Genomic DNA, 15,254 nt, shown 5'->3' on the forward strand with positions numbered 1-15,254 from the left:
CAGAAGAGGAGTATCCAGGACTATGGGAGTAGTCCATATGGGATGCCGGTGTTGCAGGCGGCAGCTTTACCCACTAAACCATAGCACTGGCCCCAACTATCTTCACTCTTAGGCTTTATGTCATGCTATGCTAGCCATTCGGTGCCACCATGATTTGCCAGTGTTTGATGTATAGCAGGTGCCTGCTCCATGTGTAACTGAGAAGTATCTAACAGGTACATGAAGAGTTGGAATCACATGGTGAGTTCTTTGTTGTTTTAGGACCCATGAACTGTATGGCCACGGTTCAGTAAGTCCACGAGGTTACAAACAGAGCACTGTGACCATAAAATTATTAGGCAACTGGGAGTCATAAGGAAGGGGACTTGACCCACACAGTCAAAGCAGAAGGACTGCAAAGCAAACATGACTGAAATCTCCTCCACGAACTTTGAGCCATACTTCAGGCTCATTATGATGTTAAAAATCCTATCTATGTGGCATAAGGGTCCAGGACGGACAAGGGCTGGAAAGCGAGGCAGCAGAGCGCGGCTCTTCCAGAACAGGAAGACAGCATTTGTGGAGGTCCAGCACCCACACCACCTGCTGCACGCTGCCCACCACCCCTCCCCATCTCTGCTCTCGGCTCTGTCCTACGGGAGCTGACGCAGCGTCCCCAGAGCCTCAGCACCCCATCCATGGCCCCTGACTCGTTGGTGGTGTGCCCCATTATCTCTTCCACACCTTCAAATAAACCGAAGGTTTAGAGAAATGTTAGAGTAATGCCCCTCTCTCAAAGAACCTCATCTATGGTCCCATGACCAGTCTACAATCAGCCATCTACTCAGTGAGGATGAAGACAGAGTTGTTGGTTTCCTCTTGCCTTACAATTCAGTCCCTCAAAGGGAGCTGCGATGTGCCTTTACACACTGGCGTAGAAAGAGACAGGTAAGACGTTTCACAGAGAGGAAGGGTAGGAGCTGAAGAACAGATGTGTCCAGGTAACAGTTCAAGCCAGTGTCACAGCCGGAACTGGCCTGGCTCTAACTCAAACTGCCATCCAAAACGCCGCTGCTCAGAGCAGGGGCTCCCTGCCGAGAACAGCAGACTCCAACCTTCATGGCTCTGAAGTCCTTCTTCATCTTCTCTGGGATTCCAGTCATGAAGGAAAGCTCAGGCAGCAGCAGGATTTCACCTTTCAGCAGCTTTGGGGAAAGAAGAGAGGGCAAAGTAAAGGAGTAGAGAGAGGATGCGTGGTTCCTTGACCCATATGAGATGTGCCACAGCCCAGGGCTGGCCCTCAGTGACCCGACTTGTACACTGAGGAATCTAAAACCCTGGAAATGAGGGCAGGGGATTCGAGAAGCATTTTCCTGTGCTCAGTGAGAATACATATAGCCTGCCAAATTGTGGAAAGGGGCATATATTGAAATTGTCCAAAGGAAATGAAAACTAGAAAAAAAATTGTCTCTCTTAGACCTCCAGACAATGGTAGGAATACAGCTGATGAGGTTGTGTGTCTCTACCTCATCTTACTCCGCTCTTCCTTTAGTCTTAGTAGCTCAGCACAGGGGAGACAGGAGACAAGAGACTTCCCCCAGCCTGTACCTGTCAAAAGAAATGTCTATACTCCCGCCCGAATGAACCCAAAGCTTTAATCCTGAATCACAGGAAGCTATCCGTTCCTTCTATCCAAACTCTCAGGTGGCTAGTGAGCTCCTCCTGTAGGGACCTGAGAGACAAATGAATGGCACAGCCACGAACAGCCTTCCCCAACTGTGCTGCAGTCACTGCTCTCCAGCTCTCACAGAGCTGATGGACAGATGAAGACCGGGGTGGGAAGTGCAAGCTGACCCCACTCACCATGCCATGGTTATTCTGTCTCTCACTGGGCCTGTGAATCAGCAGTGGCTGGTCCTCTTCCTTCACCGTGATCCCGTAGTTTTTGCTAAAGCAAGGTGGAGGCAAGAAAACATTTCAAAAGCGACATACCATAGCAACACAGTCCAAGTCTCTTAACAGGACTGAGGTACACATCCACATAACAGCCCTGTCCAGGATCCATGGGAAAGGTCATAATATATTTGTAAGTGGGAAAAGCAGACTCATATTACACCACCAATTAAGCAGAAGAGCAATAAGGCTAAATTACAGGGTGTAGGGAATGGAGAAGTAAAATGAGACACATAACTTGAATTTTGTCTCTCCAAACGGACACCTAACAGAGTCAGCACAAGACAATTCAAAACCCTGAGACCAATTTATATGCAGTAACTTTCAAAGGCACTAAAAGAAAATTGTAAGGGTAATATATTCAGGTCAATTCCCACCAATGAACACATCCAACATCACTAATTCAAGTGCTGTGGAAGTGTCAGGCTGAGTGCTGTCACAGAGCTCAAACACCCTGCTGAAGGATGGGGCCCGACTCCCCCGCCCTTCTCCTACCTGTAGTACTCCAAGAACGTGATCTCCTTGCCGTCAGACATCGTGAAGCTGTCTTTGGGAGTCTTATTCCAATCCACATCATCAATGCGATAGGTACGATTGTTGTATCGGGTGATAACAATATTGCCCACCAGCAGCTTACTACACTCATCCTGGAAGTTTTCCTTGTTCTGCTGATACATGGCATGCCTTTGAAAAGGAAGAAAGCCCTGTGGGTTATGTTTGTTTACACAAAGAAATAATACCGGGATGGAAACTTAAAAAATAATAATTTAGGGGTCTAATCACAGTGAGCCTGTGGCACCACAAAGCTCCAACTGTGTTTTCTGATAGACTTCTTGATTTCTTGATGCTTTTATTTTTTAAACATAAAACTGTCAACAAAAATAGTGAAATAAATCATTAAGAGCAGCAACCACATATTAAAATATTCTCTGTCTTCTTTAAGGTACTTTTATTAAAACAAGCACTGGTTTTCATCATTACTAGGATACAGCTACAGGAGGCACAGTGACAGTATTCTTTTTAACTGTATTTGCTGGAGGAAAGCACCAAACCTGTACCTATCAGAACATACTTGGTAAGATGCTAAAGATGAAGAACGAGATAGCCCACACAGACACCTTGCGGAGAGTGCCATGAACAGGCAACGGAGGAACTCACAGAAACCACACGGAAAGACACGCAGGGAGCCAAGGAGTGTCAGAGGCAGCTGATGGCTGGAGGAGGAACCTGCCCAGCAGACCGGCTGGGGCTGGGGAGTGAGCAACAGCCCAGGCAGAGGAAGGTAGGAAGGGGTAATCTTGCAACTGCAGTCGGGAAAGTCAGTGGGAAAATGGAGTAAAAACTGACGTTTATCCTGGTACAGACTTCTTCAAATCCATGCAGAGTTTTTCCTAATACATATTTTCCATGAGATTTACAAAAATCACTTAGCACTGTGATAGAACTGGGTGTTTGCCTTATACATTGTTGATGGGATGTAAATGAGTTTAGAAAACTCACACTGTGGAAAACCGTGTGGAAATTTCTTTTCTTTTTTTTTGACAGGCAGATTTAGACAGAGAGAGAGACAGAAAGAAAGGTCTTCCTTCCGTTGGTTCACCCCCTAAATGGCTGCTATGGCCAGTGCGCTGCGCCGATCCAAAGCCAGGAGCCAGGTGCTTCTTCCTGGTCTCCCATGCGGCTGCAGGGCCCACGCACTTGGGCCATCCTCCACTGCATAAAGAACTCTGACAACTCAATCATAAACACACAAGCCGATTAAAAAATAGGCAGAGGATCTAAGTAGACATTTCTCCAAAGAAGATACACAGATTGTCAACAGGGATATGAAAAATACATGGTATCAAGGGTCACCAGGGAAATCCAAACCCAAATCACAAGAAGGAAGCACCTCACAATGACTAGCATAATTAACAAGTGTTGACAAGAAGGCAGACAAACTACAATCCTCATATACTGTTGAGTGGGAATGTAGCCTGGTATAATAACTGGTCAACGGTCTGGCCACTCCTTAAAAAGTTAAACATACACCCTATCATCTGTTCCTAGCATTTCTGTTCCTAGATAGCTATGCAAGAAAACTAAAAACATATAGCCCAAAAATACCACACACCAAGGTTCATAACAGCATTAATCATCATAGTCAAAAGGTGAAAACAGGGCCAGCTGTGGTATAGCAGGTGGGGCCACCGCCTGCAGTGTTGGCATCCATATGGGTGCTGGTTCAAATCTCGGCTGCTCCACTTCCATTCTGGCTCTCTGCTGTGGTCTGGGGAAGAAGAAGATGATCCAAGTTCTTGGGCTCCTGTACCTTCATGGGAGGCCCAGACGAAGCTCCTGTCTCCCGGCTTCAGATCAGCACAGTCTGGCCACTGCAGCCATCTGGGAAGTGGAGCAGCGGATGGAAGACCTCTCTCTCTTTCTCTCTCTCTCTCTGCCTCTGCCTCTCTGTAACTGCCTTTCAAACAGATGAATAAATCTTAAAAAAAAAAAAAAAAAAAAAAGTGAAAACAACCCAAATTTCCATCAACTGATGGAATGGGTAAACAGAAGTCAGTATACCTGGGGTCGGCACTGTGGCAAGCAGGTGAAGGCGCTGCCTGCCAGCTCGGCATCCCATATGGGCAATGGTTCATGTCCCGGCTGCTCCACTTCCAATCCAACTCCCTACTATGGTCTGGGAAAAGCAGTGGAAGATGGGCTAAGTGTTTGGCCCCTGCCACTTATGCAGGAGACCTGGATGAAGCTCCTGGCTCCTGGCTGTCTGCAGAATGAATGAGTAGGTGGAAAATGTCTCTGTCTCTCCCTCTTTTTTTTAAAGATTTACTTATTTATTTGAAAGAGTTACACAGAGAGAGGAGAAGCAGATAGATAGGTCTTCCATCCGATGGTTCACTCCCCAGTTGGCCGCAATGGCCAGAGCTGCGCCGATCCGGAGCTTCTTCCAGGTCTCCCACGTGGGTGCAGGGGCAAGGACTTGGGCCATCTTCTTCTGCTTTCCCAGGCCATAGCAAGGAGCTGGATCAGAAGAGGAGCAGCCGGGACTAGAACCAGTGCCCATATGGGATGCCAGCGCTTTAGGCCAGGGCATTAACCCACTGTGCCACAGCACCAGCCCCTCCAACTCTTTCAAACAAATAAATCTTTTTTAAAAATATGGTAATATCCATTCAGCAGACTAGTATTCCATGATAAAAAGGAATAAAATATTCTTACCTATTACTACACAAATGGATTTTGAAAACATGATGTCAGGTTTATCTGAAATGTTTGGAATATGAAATTAGTGGTTCCTGAGGTCTAAGGGGGCAGGATAAGAAATTGGAAAGTGATGGCTAAGAATTGCAAAGTTTCTTTTTGAGATAACAAAAATGTTCTAAAATTGACTATGGTGATGGATGTACAACTCTGTGAATCTGAAAACCACTGAGCTTTAAATGGGCAGACTGTACAGTATGTGAAGTATATCTCAATAAAGCTATTAAAAAGATGAGGCATATTCACATTACCTTACATATATATTTATATTAATAGATCCATCACCTTAGTTTCTATGGGTTGAGGACTTGAGGGAGAGGGGCCAGCGCTGTGGTGTAGTGGGTTAAGCCACTGCCTGTGATGCCAGCATCTCATATAAGCAACAGTTAGTATCCTGGCTGCTCCACTTCTGATCCATCACCCTGCTAATGCCTGGGACAAGCAGCAGAGATGGCCCAAGTGTCTGGGCCCCCGGCACACATGTGGAAGACCTGGATGACGCTCCTGGCTTTGGCCTGGCCCAGCACTGGCCAGTTCAGCCATCACCAGGTGGGAGATCTCTCTCTTTCTCTGTCTTCTCCCTCTCTAACTCTGACTTTCAAAATAAATTTGGGGCTAGCGCTGTGGCGCAGCGGGTTAACACCCTGTCCTGAAGCACCAGCATCCCATATGGGCGCCAGTTCGAGTCCCAGCTGCTCCATTTCCGATCCAGCTCTCTGCTATGGCCTGGGAAAGCAGTAGAAGATGGTCCAAGTCCTTGGATCCCTGCACCCATGTGGGAGACCCAGAAGCTCCTGGCTCCTGATCAGTGCAGCTTCGGCCAGTGCAGCCAACTGGGGAGTGAACCGTAGGGTGGAAGACCTCTTTCTCTCTGCCTCTCCTCTCTCTGTGTAACTCTGACTTTCAAATAATTAAAATAAATCTTTAAAAAAATAAAATAAATTAATAAGTCTTTTAAAAAGAGACTGACAGAACATGGGAGGCTTAGCTGGGTGCCCCTGGTTTGGTCTCACACAGCTGCAGGCATCTCCAGGAGCAACCGAGGATGTTTCTAGACTCGCTTCAGTGCACTGAGCAGCAGTCTGCTGTACGGATTTGTCACCTTTTGCTTACCCACTCATCAACTGATAGAATTTCAGGTTGTCTCCACATATTGGCTATTTTGAATATTTTATGCTGTTTTGAACCTTGGTGCACAGTTTTGTTTCTTTTGTTTTGTTTTGTTTTTGGCACCTGGCTTCCCCCAGGGTGAGTACTCAAGTACACAGCACGGCAGGGGCACACCATACTGAAGTCCCAACCTCCACACTAGGGAAGAGGATCACACAGAGGCGGCCACGTTAGGTACTGGGAAACAAGGACGCCCTCCTTGACCCAGGTCTAGTCAGGCTCTTCTGAATCCCCTTGCCAACCAGGCTTCTGTGAACAACTCTCGACTGACTGATCTAGCAAGAATGGCTCTCCATATCTGGTCCAAGTCCTCATTCCCCACCACCCTCCCAGGGATACGTGATTACCCTGGCCTGCAGGTACAAGGAATTCAGTCAGGTCAGTTCAGCAGAAATCCCCTGCCTGCTCAAGTTTCCCACTGATAACTCTCCACCCGCTGAGCTCCACTCTGCCTCTGGGCTCTCAGCACCACTTCCTCCTTGGGGCTGTATTTGGAGCTAAGTCTAATCCCTCTCCCCAACTACACATCCCCCCTACCATGGTTCTGACATCTACAGTAATGTGCCTGAAGAAAGTCTGCCTTACTTTTCTTTAGTATGTGCCATGACCATTCTTTAACAGAAACTCTACCTAGATACATTATAATAGCAAAATTTCTGAAAACCAAAAATAAACTTTTTAAGAAAATTAGAGAAAACAATTAACACTGGTAGCTGATTTGTCAATGGAAACAATACAAACCAGAAGATAACAAAGTTTTCAAAGTGCTTAAAGAAAGTAACTGCCAAATCCCAAATGCTATATTAAACACAAGATAAAAAGATGGTTTTAGATAAAAACCAAAGGAAGGGGCTGACGCTGTGGCCTAGTAGGTTAAACATCAACCTGTGGTACTGGCATCCCATATTGAGTCCTGGCTGCTTCACTTCCAATCCAGCTCCCTGATGATGGCCAAGGAAAGCAGGAGAAGATGGTCCAAGTACCTGGGCCCCTGCAACCACATGGGAGGCCTGGAAGAAACTTCTGGCTCCTTGCTTCAGATCAGCCCAGCTCCGGCTGTTTTGGCCATTTGGGGAGTGAACCAGCAGATGGAAGACCTTTCTCCATCTCTCCATCTGTAACACTACCTCTCAAGTAATAAATAAATCTTTAAAAATAAATAAATAAATAAACTGAAAAAATTTATCAACAATAGATTCCCTCTGTAGGACATACTATCAGTCATTTTTAAAGCTTTATTTATCTACTTATTTATTTATTTATTTATTTATTTGAGGGACAGAGTTACAGAGAGGCAGAAGCAGAGAGAGAGAGAGGTCTTCCATCTGCTGGTTCCCTCTCCAAATGGCCACAACAGCCAGAACTGAATCTATCTGAAGCCAAGAGCCAGGAGCTTCCTCCAGATCTCTCACATGGGTGCAGGGGCCCAAGGACTTGGGGCATCCTCTGCGGCTTTCCCAGACCACAGCAAGGAGCTGGATGGGAAGTGGAGCAGCCAGGACTCGAACCAGTGCCCAGATGGGATGCTGGCGCAGCAGGCTGGGGCTTCAGCCCACTGTGCCACAGTGCCAACCCCGAAACAAAGCTTTTCTTAACTTCAAGAAAATAACTGCTCTGGATTTATCAGGGAAGCAAAGCCTGGTTGAATACAGCTGGTGGGAAAATCAACTGAATAAATCGTATACAGGGTAATTTGTCATAATACATTTAACTATCATATAAACATGCAACTCCTCCAGATAGTTCACTGCAAAGGAAATTAAAAGGTAAATTTATTATAACATAACAATTTTTTAAATCCATTATTTTTTTATAGTAAGTTATTTCTCATGGACTTTTTAAAGACCTCTCATATGCATGGATTTTAAATATTTGCACCAAAATAAACTTATTTTTTAATTCCATTTCCCAAAAAGTTTTAAAAATTTTTAATTTTTTTTTATTTGAAAGGCAGAGTAACAGAGGGAGAAAAAGAGAGGTCTTCTATCTGCTGGTTCACTCTCCAAATGGCCACAACGGCCAAAGCTGGGCCATCTGAAGCCAGGAGCTTCTTCCAGGTCTCCCACGTGGCTGCAGGAGCCAAGGACTTGGGCCATCTTCCACTGCTTTCCCAGCCCACAGCAGAGAGCTGGATTGGAAGTGAAGTAGCCAGGACTTGAATCAGCACCCATATGGGATGCTGGCCCTGCAGATGGTAGCTTTACCCGCCACACCACAGCACCAGCTCCCAATATTTATTTTTATTTGGAAGAGAGAGACAAGGAGAGATCTTCCATCTTCCCATTCATTCCCCAAATGGAAGCCATGGCCTGGGCTGGACCAGGTCAAAGCCAAGTCAAGAAGCCAATCTGAGACCTCCTACGTGTATGGGAAGGACCCACTACCTAGGTCATCACTTGCTGCTTACCAGGGGTGGCGTCAGCAGAAAGCTGAACGTGCGCTGAGACTTGAACTGCACTGCACTCCAAAATGGATACCGGCATCCCAAGGGAAATCTTTGCTGTGCCATACACCACCCTCCACAAACTTTCTGAAGTCTCCCTGTGTATTTAAAAGCCTCTAAGATGTTCAGTTTTTTCACCAAATATACTGTCGTTAAAACCAATAAAAGCGAACATGCACTTAAGATTTCACACAAGCATTAAAAATTATACACATCGGAGCTGGCGCTGTGGTATAGTGGGTAAGGCTGCACCTGCAAAGCCGGCATCCCATATGGGTGCCAGTTTGAGTCCCAACTGCTCCACTTCTGATCCAGCTCTCTGCTATGGCCTGGGAAAGCAGTGGAGGATGGCCCAAGTGCTTGGGCCCCTGCACCTGTATGGGAGACCCAGAAGAAGCTCCTGGCTCCTGGCTTTGGATCGGCGTAACTCTGGCTGTTGCAGCCATCTGGGGAGTGAACCAGCAGATGGAAGATTTTTCTTTCTCTCTCTCTGCCTCTCCTTCTCTCTGTGTGTGTAACTCTGACTTTCAAGTAAATAAATAAATCTTTTAAAAAATTATACACATCTATATTTACTATAGTTATACATACATACATTGTACATTATTAAACAAAAACTCAGAGTGTGTGTGAATATCACACCAAGTCTTTTTTTAAAAAATCATTACTTATCTTGATCCACTTAAAAGGCAGAGAAACTAAGAGAGACAGAGACAGAGAGAGGGCTTCCACCTGCCAGGTCACTTCCCAAATGCTGATGCCCGCCACAGCCAGGACTGGGCCAGGCTGACACCAGGAGCCCAAACTCCATTGGGGTCTCCCACATGGGTGGCGGTGGCAGGGACCCAAGTACCTGAGCCATTAGCTGCTGCCTCCCCGAATGCATCGGCAGGAAGCAGGATCAGAAGTGGAAGAGCCACAACTCTAACCAGCACTCTGATACGGGAATACGAGCATTCCAAGTAGCCTCTTACCCTGCTGTACCACAACACCCACCCCAAACCAAGCCTTCTTAAGCACAGATTTAAGTAAAATTCTTCAGAACATAGCAGACACATACTCAGATGCCCATCTCAGCAGGTCCTAGGGACATTGCGTTCTCTCAAGCCGTTCTACAGTTAGAAGACCACACAGAACAATGTCTGATCTGAATCACCCCCGGCGACTACTAGACCCTTCAGAGAACTACCAGCATGCTCAGGGTAGATCCCATCGACACTCACATGACATCCAGCACGGAGTCATTCCGAATAACCTTGTGGGAGACATCAGCCAGCAGGAAAAGGCCTCCATCCGTCCTCCGGATGCTAGCTGCATAGCCTGGCCAGATCTGCAACCTAAACAGAGACAGGCAGTCTTTATACCCCAAGGATCTAAGCAGAGGGCAGACCCCACACTGCCCTTCCCTAAAAACAGGGACAGAGGCCTAGGAAAGGCCACTGTACATTTGCTTAAAAAAGCCAAACTGAAGATGAGGTTTACCTGGTAACTCTGTTCACTACCACAGACACTGCAGAGATGCCTTACCACCAACAGCATGCCAAGGTGAGAACGGGAGAAAACGCCACCCACCTGTGCTGCTGCAGCACCATGGCACTCGTGGGGTCGTAGAAGTTCCTCCCTACAAGCTTCATGTCCAGAAGCTTCATGACCCTGAAACCAAGAGCAAGAATGGGTTGTCTAGCAGAAGAACAAACCACGCGCTAATACCCTTGCTGCACTTTCCTCTGGAAGCCTAAGGGTCAGAAGTGCTTGTGCTCTCTAGGCAGTGCAGCGTTTGTGCTGAGAACACTCTGGGAGAGAAAGCAAACTGCCCACAGTGTTAGCCCTGGAGTACATGCAACTGCGCAGCAGCCAACCAAACAACGAGCTCGTTTCCCGGCTTCCTTCCGTCACGCTCCACCATTAACCAAGAAGAACAGGAGAGCCACTTCTAAGTCTGTGAACGGCAGTATGACAAAGCGAGCTGTTTGTTCCTGAAGTTCTGTTTACTACAGAGAGATCTGATTCTAGTTCATTAAATAAGAGGCAGTTAGGGAATGACAGGTACAGGAAAATTCCAGACTCTCAAATAAGTTAAAGAATTATGAGCCATCTGTATTCAAAAAATGGACGGGACTGGAAAAACTCTTCCAGGAAATACTTCTGCACACCACCTCCAAGCAGCCCCTTGCTAACTGCACCATCAGAAATGCACTACAAACATTGCTTTCAAAGTTCCTGGACGAATCCAAGGGAACCCCATTCTCTTAATCAGCCATCTCCACATCTGATTTCACATACCTGACTCTGCCTATCACTTGTAAGATAATTTTTGAGCTAAGTTAGCACCAATGACACCCACTTGTTTATTAGAAGTTTCCAAACCCATCTAATTACACACCGGACTGCATGCAAGCTTCGTGAAGGTCACTGCAAATCCAAGAGTGAAATGAAAGGAGAGTAAGACCGAGCTATTTTCTCACCGGCGGAAAACAACATTGTAGAAAGGAATGCACAGATCTGAGCAGGGCTCCAGGATCTTTGTCAACTGAATCTTAATGCTGATCTCGGCGTCATCGGTTTTCCTTTGGCTTTTTAATTCAAGAACCTAACAAATAAATACACACAAGACAAAAGATAAAACCATCAAGTGATAATTTAACCCAACGGTGTTCCAGAGAACACTGGAGTATCTTAAAGATTCCTTCAGGGCGGGTATCGGGCGCAGTTAAGATGCCACACAGGACACCCACTTCCAATTTCAGAGTACCAAGGCTCCAGGGCCAGTTCCGTTCCCAATTCCAACTTCCTGCTAATGTGTTTCCTGGAGGACAGCAGCTCAAGACTGACTTCCCAGCTCTGGCTTTGGCCTGGCCTAGTCCTAGCTGTTGCAGCTTCTGTAGTGTGAGCCAGTATGTGGGAGATACCTTTCTCCTCCTACTCCCACCTTTCAAATAAACAAATTAAACAAAAGTTTTCTCTACTTTCGCCTCACTTTACTGACCACAACGGCAAAATCACAGCCTAACAACATGGAGTCAAATGTATCTGCTGGATATTCCAAGACGGCAGCACAGGGCAAGGGCTCCCTGCTCGGGGCGAAGGGAAGACAGCAGCAAAACGTGGCCCAAGTGCACCCCAGGGGAGAGCAGCAGAGATAGCTGCAGTGGAAATGCTACAGAACAGGGGAGCCGCGGAGCGACCTGAAAGGGGCAGATGCACAGCACAGGGTGTGGACACAGCCCACGACCACTGCAGCCAAGAGCTGGAGGGAGCGCCAGCTCCAGAGCGAGGTGGACCACACTGCAGCACCTCCTCTGCCACTGCTGACGGCCGGCCAGAGGCAGAGCCTGGGGGAATACACTTTGAGTCTGGCCTGGAGCCCTAAGGGGGAGGGGGTACAGGCCTAACCCAGTGAAAAAAAGGGACCCTTCCTCCCCCCAGCCTACACCAGTGCCTGGCAGCTGGCTGGGAGAGAGCACTATTCTGACAGCAGCAGCAGCTGCGCCAGCTCTTGTGTGCACGCCATCTTGACAAGAGCAGCAGCTGGGGCAGCTCAGGTGAGCACCCGGCACAAGGTGGGGAGAAGGTGCCATTTAGGAATCAGCAGTGGCTGCAGGGACTCTTGTACACACATGTGACCAGGGATTTTACCATGGGGAAAAATCCACGTTCCCCACCGACTGAGTCTGGCGGGGAGGATTGACAGGGCATGGGCACCCATGTAGGAATGTGAGATGCATCCACCTTGCAACATGTCACAGGCTCTGGGCTCAAATCACCAAGGTGTGGCACCCACCAGCAGCTGGCTCTAGGAACATCTCTGCCTCTCCATGGACAGGGCAGGCTATCGGGACAGGGTGGATCTCTGAACCCCATGACTGTGGGAGCCCTGTGTGCTGAGATGGTAGGAACTCTGACTGCATGAAAGGGCAAAGAGTAGCTGGGCAGTCACTGTGTGTGGCACCAAAGGCTCAGAGCTCGCTGACTGCCGGGGTTGGCCACGACAGCAGGATCTGTGCTCACAGGAGAGCTGCACAGATCCTTTGTGAGGTTCATGTGGCAGTGCTGGTGAGTGCTGTGCCCACTGTGGGCTAACTGGAAGAGAGGAGGTGAGCGTGTGGTTATGACAACAGAGGTGAGCATAGCCCCTTCCCTACTGACAACAGAGAAGATCTACCACTCCAAACCTGGGTGTCACTTTGGATTCTCACCCCGCCCTGGAGCACTGAACAGAGCTCCACGGTCACGCCCAGCACACACCTCTGGGTATTCACTGAAAGAACAGGTACTCCACTAAGCCACAGAGAACAGTTCAAGGATAAAATCCGTAAGAGAAAACCAACAAGTATTCTCACAAATGCCTAAAAACAACTGCAAAAATAACAATAAGGAAGACAACATGGCACCCCCAAAGGAACACAACAAAACTTCAATATTAGATTATTGTGAAGATGGAGGCTGGCACTGTGGCATAGCGGGTAAGGCTGCCACCTGCAGTGCTGGCATCCCTTATGGGCACCGGTTCGAGTCCTGGCTGCTCCACCTCCACTCCAGCTCTCTGCTGTGGCCTGGGAAAGCAGTAAAGATGGCTCAAGTGCTTGGGCCCCTGCACCTGCATGGGAGACCAGGAAGAAGCTCCTGGCTTCACACTGGCATGACTCCTGCTGTTGCGGCCATTTGGGGAGTGAATCAGCAGATGGAAGATGGATCTCGATCTCTCTCTCTCTCTGCCTCCCTGTACTGCTGCCTTTCAAATAAAGCACTTGCCTTTCAAAAAAAGAATGTGAAGATGAAGAGATTGATGAAATGCCTGAAAAAGAATTCAAAAGAATGATCATAGAATTACCCAGAAGCAATGAGAAGCAAATTCATCCACACAGGACAATAGAAAAATTCTCCAATTAGATTGAGATTTTGAAGAGAAATCAAACCAAAATTTTAGAGATGAAGAATTCAATATGTCAAATAAAAAATACAGTGGAAGGCCTTAACAACAAACTTGGTGGTGCGGAACAAAGAACATCCAAGTTAGAAGACAATTCTTTGGAAATTTCTCAGACCAAAAAAAAAAAAAAATAAGAAGAAAAAGAAATTAGAAGAACTAAAAACAGCACTGGAGATTCATGGGATTCTATCAAACAACCCAACATATGGGTCTTAGAGTTCCTGAAAAGTGGAAAGAAAGCATAGATTAGAAGACCTAATCAGTGAATTAATTACACAAAGTTTCCCTAACATGAAGAAAGAAAGGGACGTCCAAGGCACTCAGAACTCCTAACAGACATGACCAGAAAAGACCTTCACCACAACACACTGTAGTCAAACTTTCAACAGTAAAACATAAAGAAAAGGCCAGCGCTGCGGCTCACTAGGCTAATCCTCCGCCTTGCAGCGCCGGCACATGGGGTTCTAGTCCTGGTCGGGGCGCCGGATTCCGTCCCGGTTGCCCCTCTTCCAGGCCAGCTCTCTGCTGTGGCCAGGGAGTGCAGTGGAGGATGGCCCAAGTGCTTGGGCCCTGCACCCCATGGGAGACCAGGAAAAGCACCTGGCTCCTGGCTCCTGCCATCGGATCAGCGTGGTGCGCCGGCCGCAGCGCGCCGGCCGCAGCGGCCATTGGAGGGCGAACCAACGGCAAAGGAAGACCTTTCTCTCTGTCTCTCTCTCTCACTGTCCACTCTGCCTGTCAAAAAATAAAAAATAAAATAAATAAATAAATAAATAAATAAATAAAAAAAACCATAAAGAAAAGATTCTAAGATGTGGGGCTGGTACCGTGGTGTGTGGGTTAAGCTTCCACCTGTGGTACTGGCATCCCATACGGGTGCAGGTTCGTGTCCAGGCTGCTCCTCTCCCAATCCAGCTGTCTGCTACAGCCTGGGAAAGCAGAAGATCGCCCAAGTGCTTGGGCCCCTGCAACCACACAGGAAACCCAAAACAAGCTCCTAAATCGTGGCTTTAGATAAGACCTTTCTCTCTGTCTCTTCTTCTCTCTGTAACTCTACCTCTCAAATAAATAAGTAAAAATCTTTAAAAAAAATAAACTTCAATGTAAACTTTTTAAAAAATCAGTAGCCTTTGTATACATTTAGATTGCCATGGCTGAGAAATAGTTTTTTTTTTTTTTTTTTTTTGACAGGCAGAGTGGACAGTGAGAGAGAGACAGAGAGAAAGGTCTTCCTTTTTCCGAAGGTTCACCCCCCAATGGCCACTGCAGCCGGCACACTACAGCCGGCGCACTGCGCTGATCCGAAGCCAGGAGCCAAGTGCTTCTCCTAGTCTCCCATGCAGGTGCAGGGCCAAGGACTTGGGCCATCCTGAGAGAGAACTTCTAAGATCAACCCCATCCATAATACTACAGAAAAAAATAAATACCCTGGAATACATTTAACTAAGGGGGTGAAAGATTTTTACTATGAAACTTACAAAATACTAAAGAAAGAAATATAAGATGCAAAAAAATGGAAAA

The 15,254-nt window shown here is 47.1% G+C and overlaps 1 protein-coding gene across 3 annotated transcripts in view; it reads right to left on the bottom strand.

Moving 5' to 3' along the window:
• PIWIL2 (piwi like RNA-mediated gene silencing 2) overlaps positions 1–15,254 on the bottom strand; it is a 91,326-nt gene that overhangs the window by 62,425 nt on the left and 13,647 nt on the right. For all 3 annotated transcript variants that reach the window (XM_008249876.3, XM_051836733.2, XM_051836734.2), the window contains exons 8-13: positions 11,269–11,393; positions 10,376–10,456; positions 10,027–10,140; positions 2,428–2,616; positions 1,843–1,927; positions 1,095–1,184 (exon numbers count right to left, since the gene is read on the bottom strand). In XM_008249876.3, the coding sequence (XP_008248098.1) occupies positions 1,095–1,184; positions 1,843–1,927; positions 2,428–2,616; positions 10,027–10,140; positions 10,376–10,456; positions 11,269–11,393 (684 nt within the window). The remainder of the gene's footprint in view (positions 1–1,094; positions 1,185–1,842; positions 1,928–2,427; positions 2,617–10,026; positions 10,141–10,375; positions 10,457–11,268; positions 11,394–15,254) is intronic.

This window comes from Oryctolagus cuniculus, chromosome 8 (assembly GCF_964237555.1).
Source record: "Oryctolagus cuniculus chromosome 8, mOryCun1.1, whole genome shotgun sequence".
In the NCBI taxonomy this organism is placed as follows: domain Eukaryota; kingdom Metazoa; phylum Chordata; class Mammalia; order Lagomorpha; family Leporidae; genus Oryctolagus; species Oryctolagus cuniculus.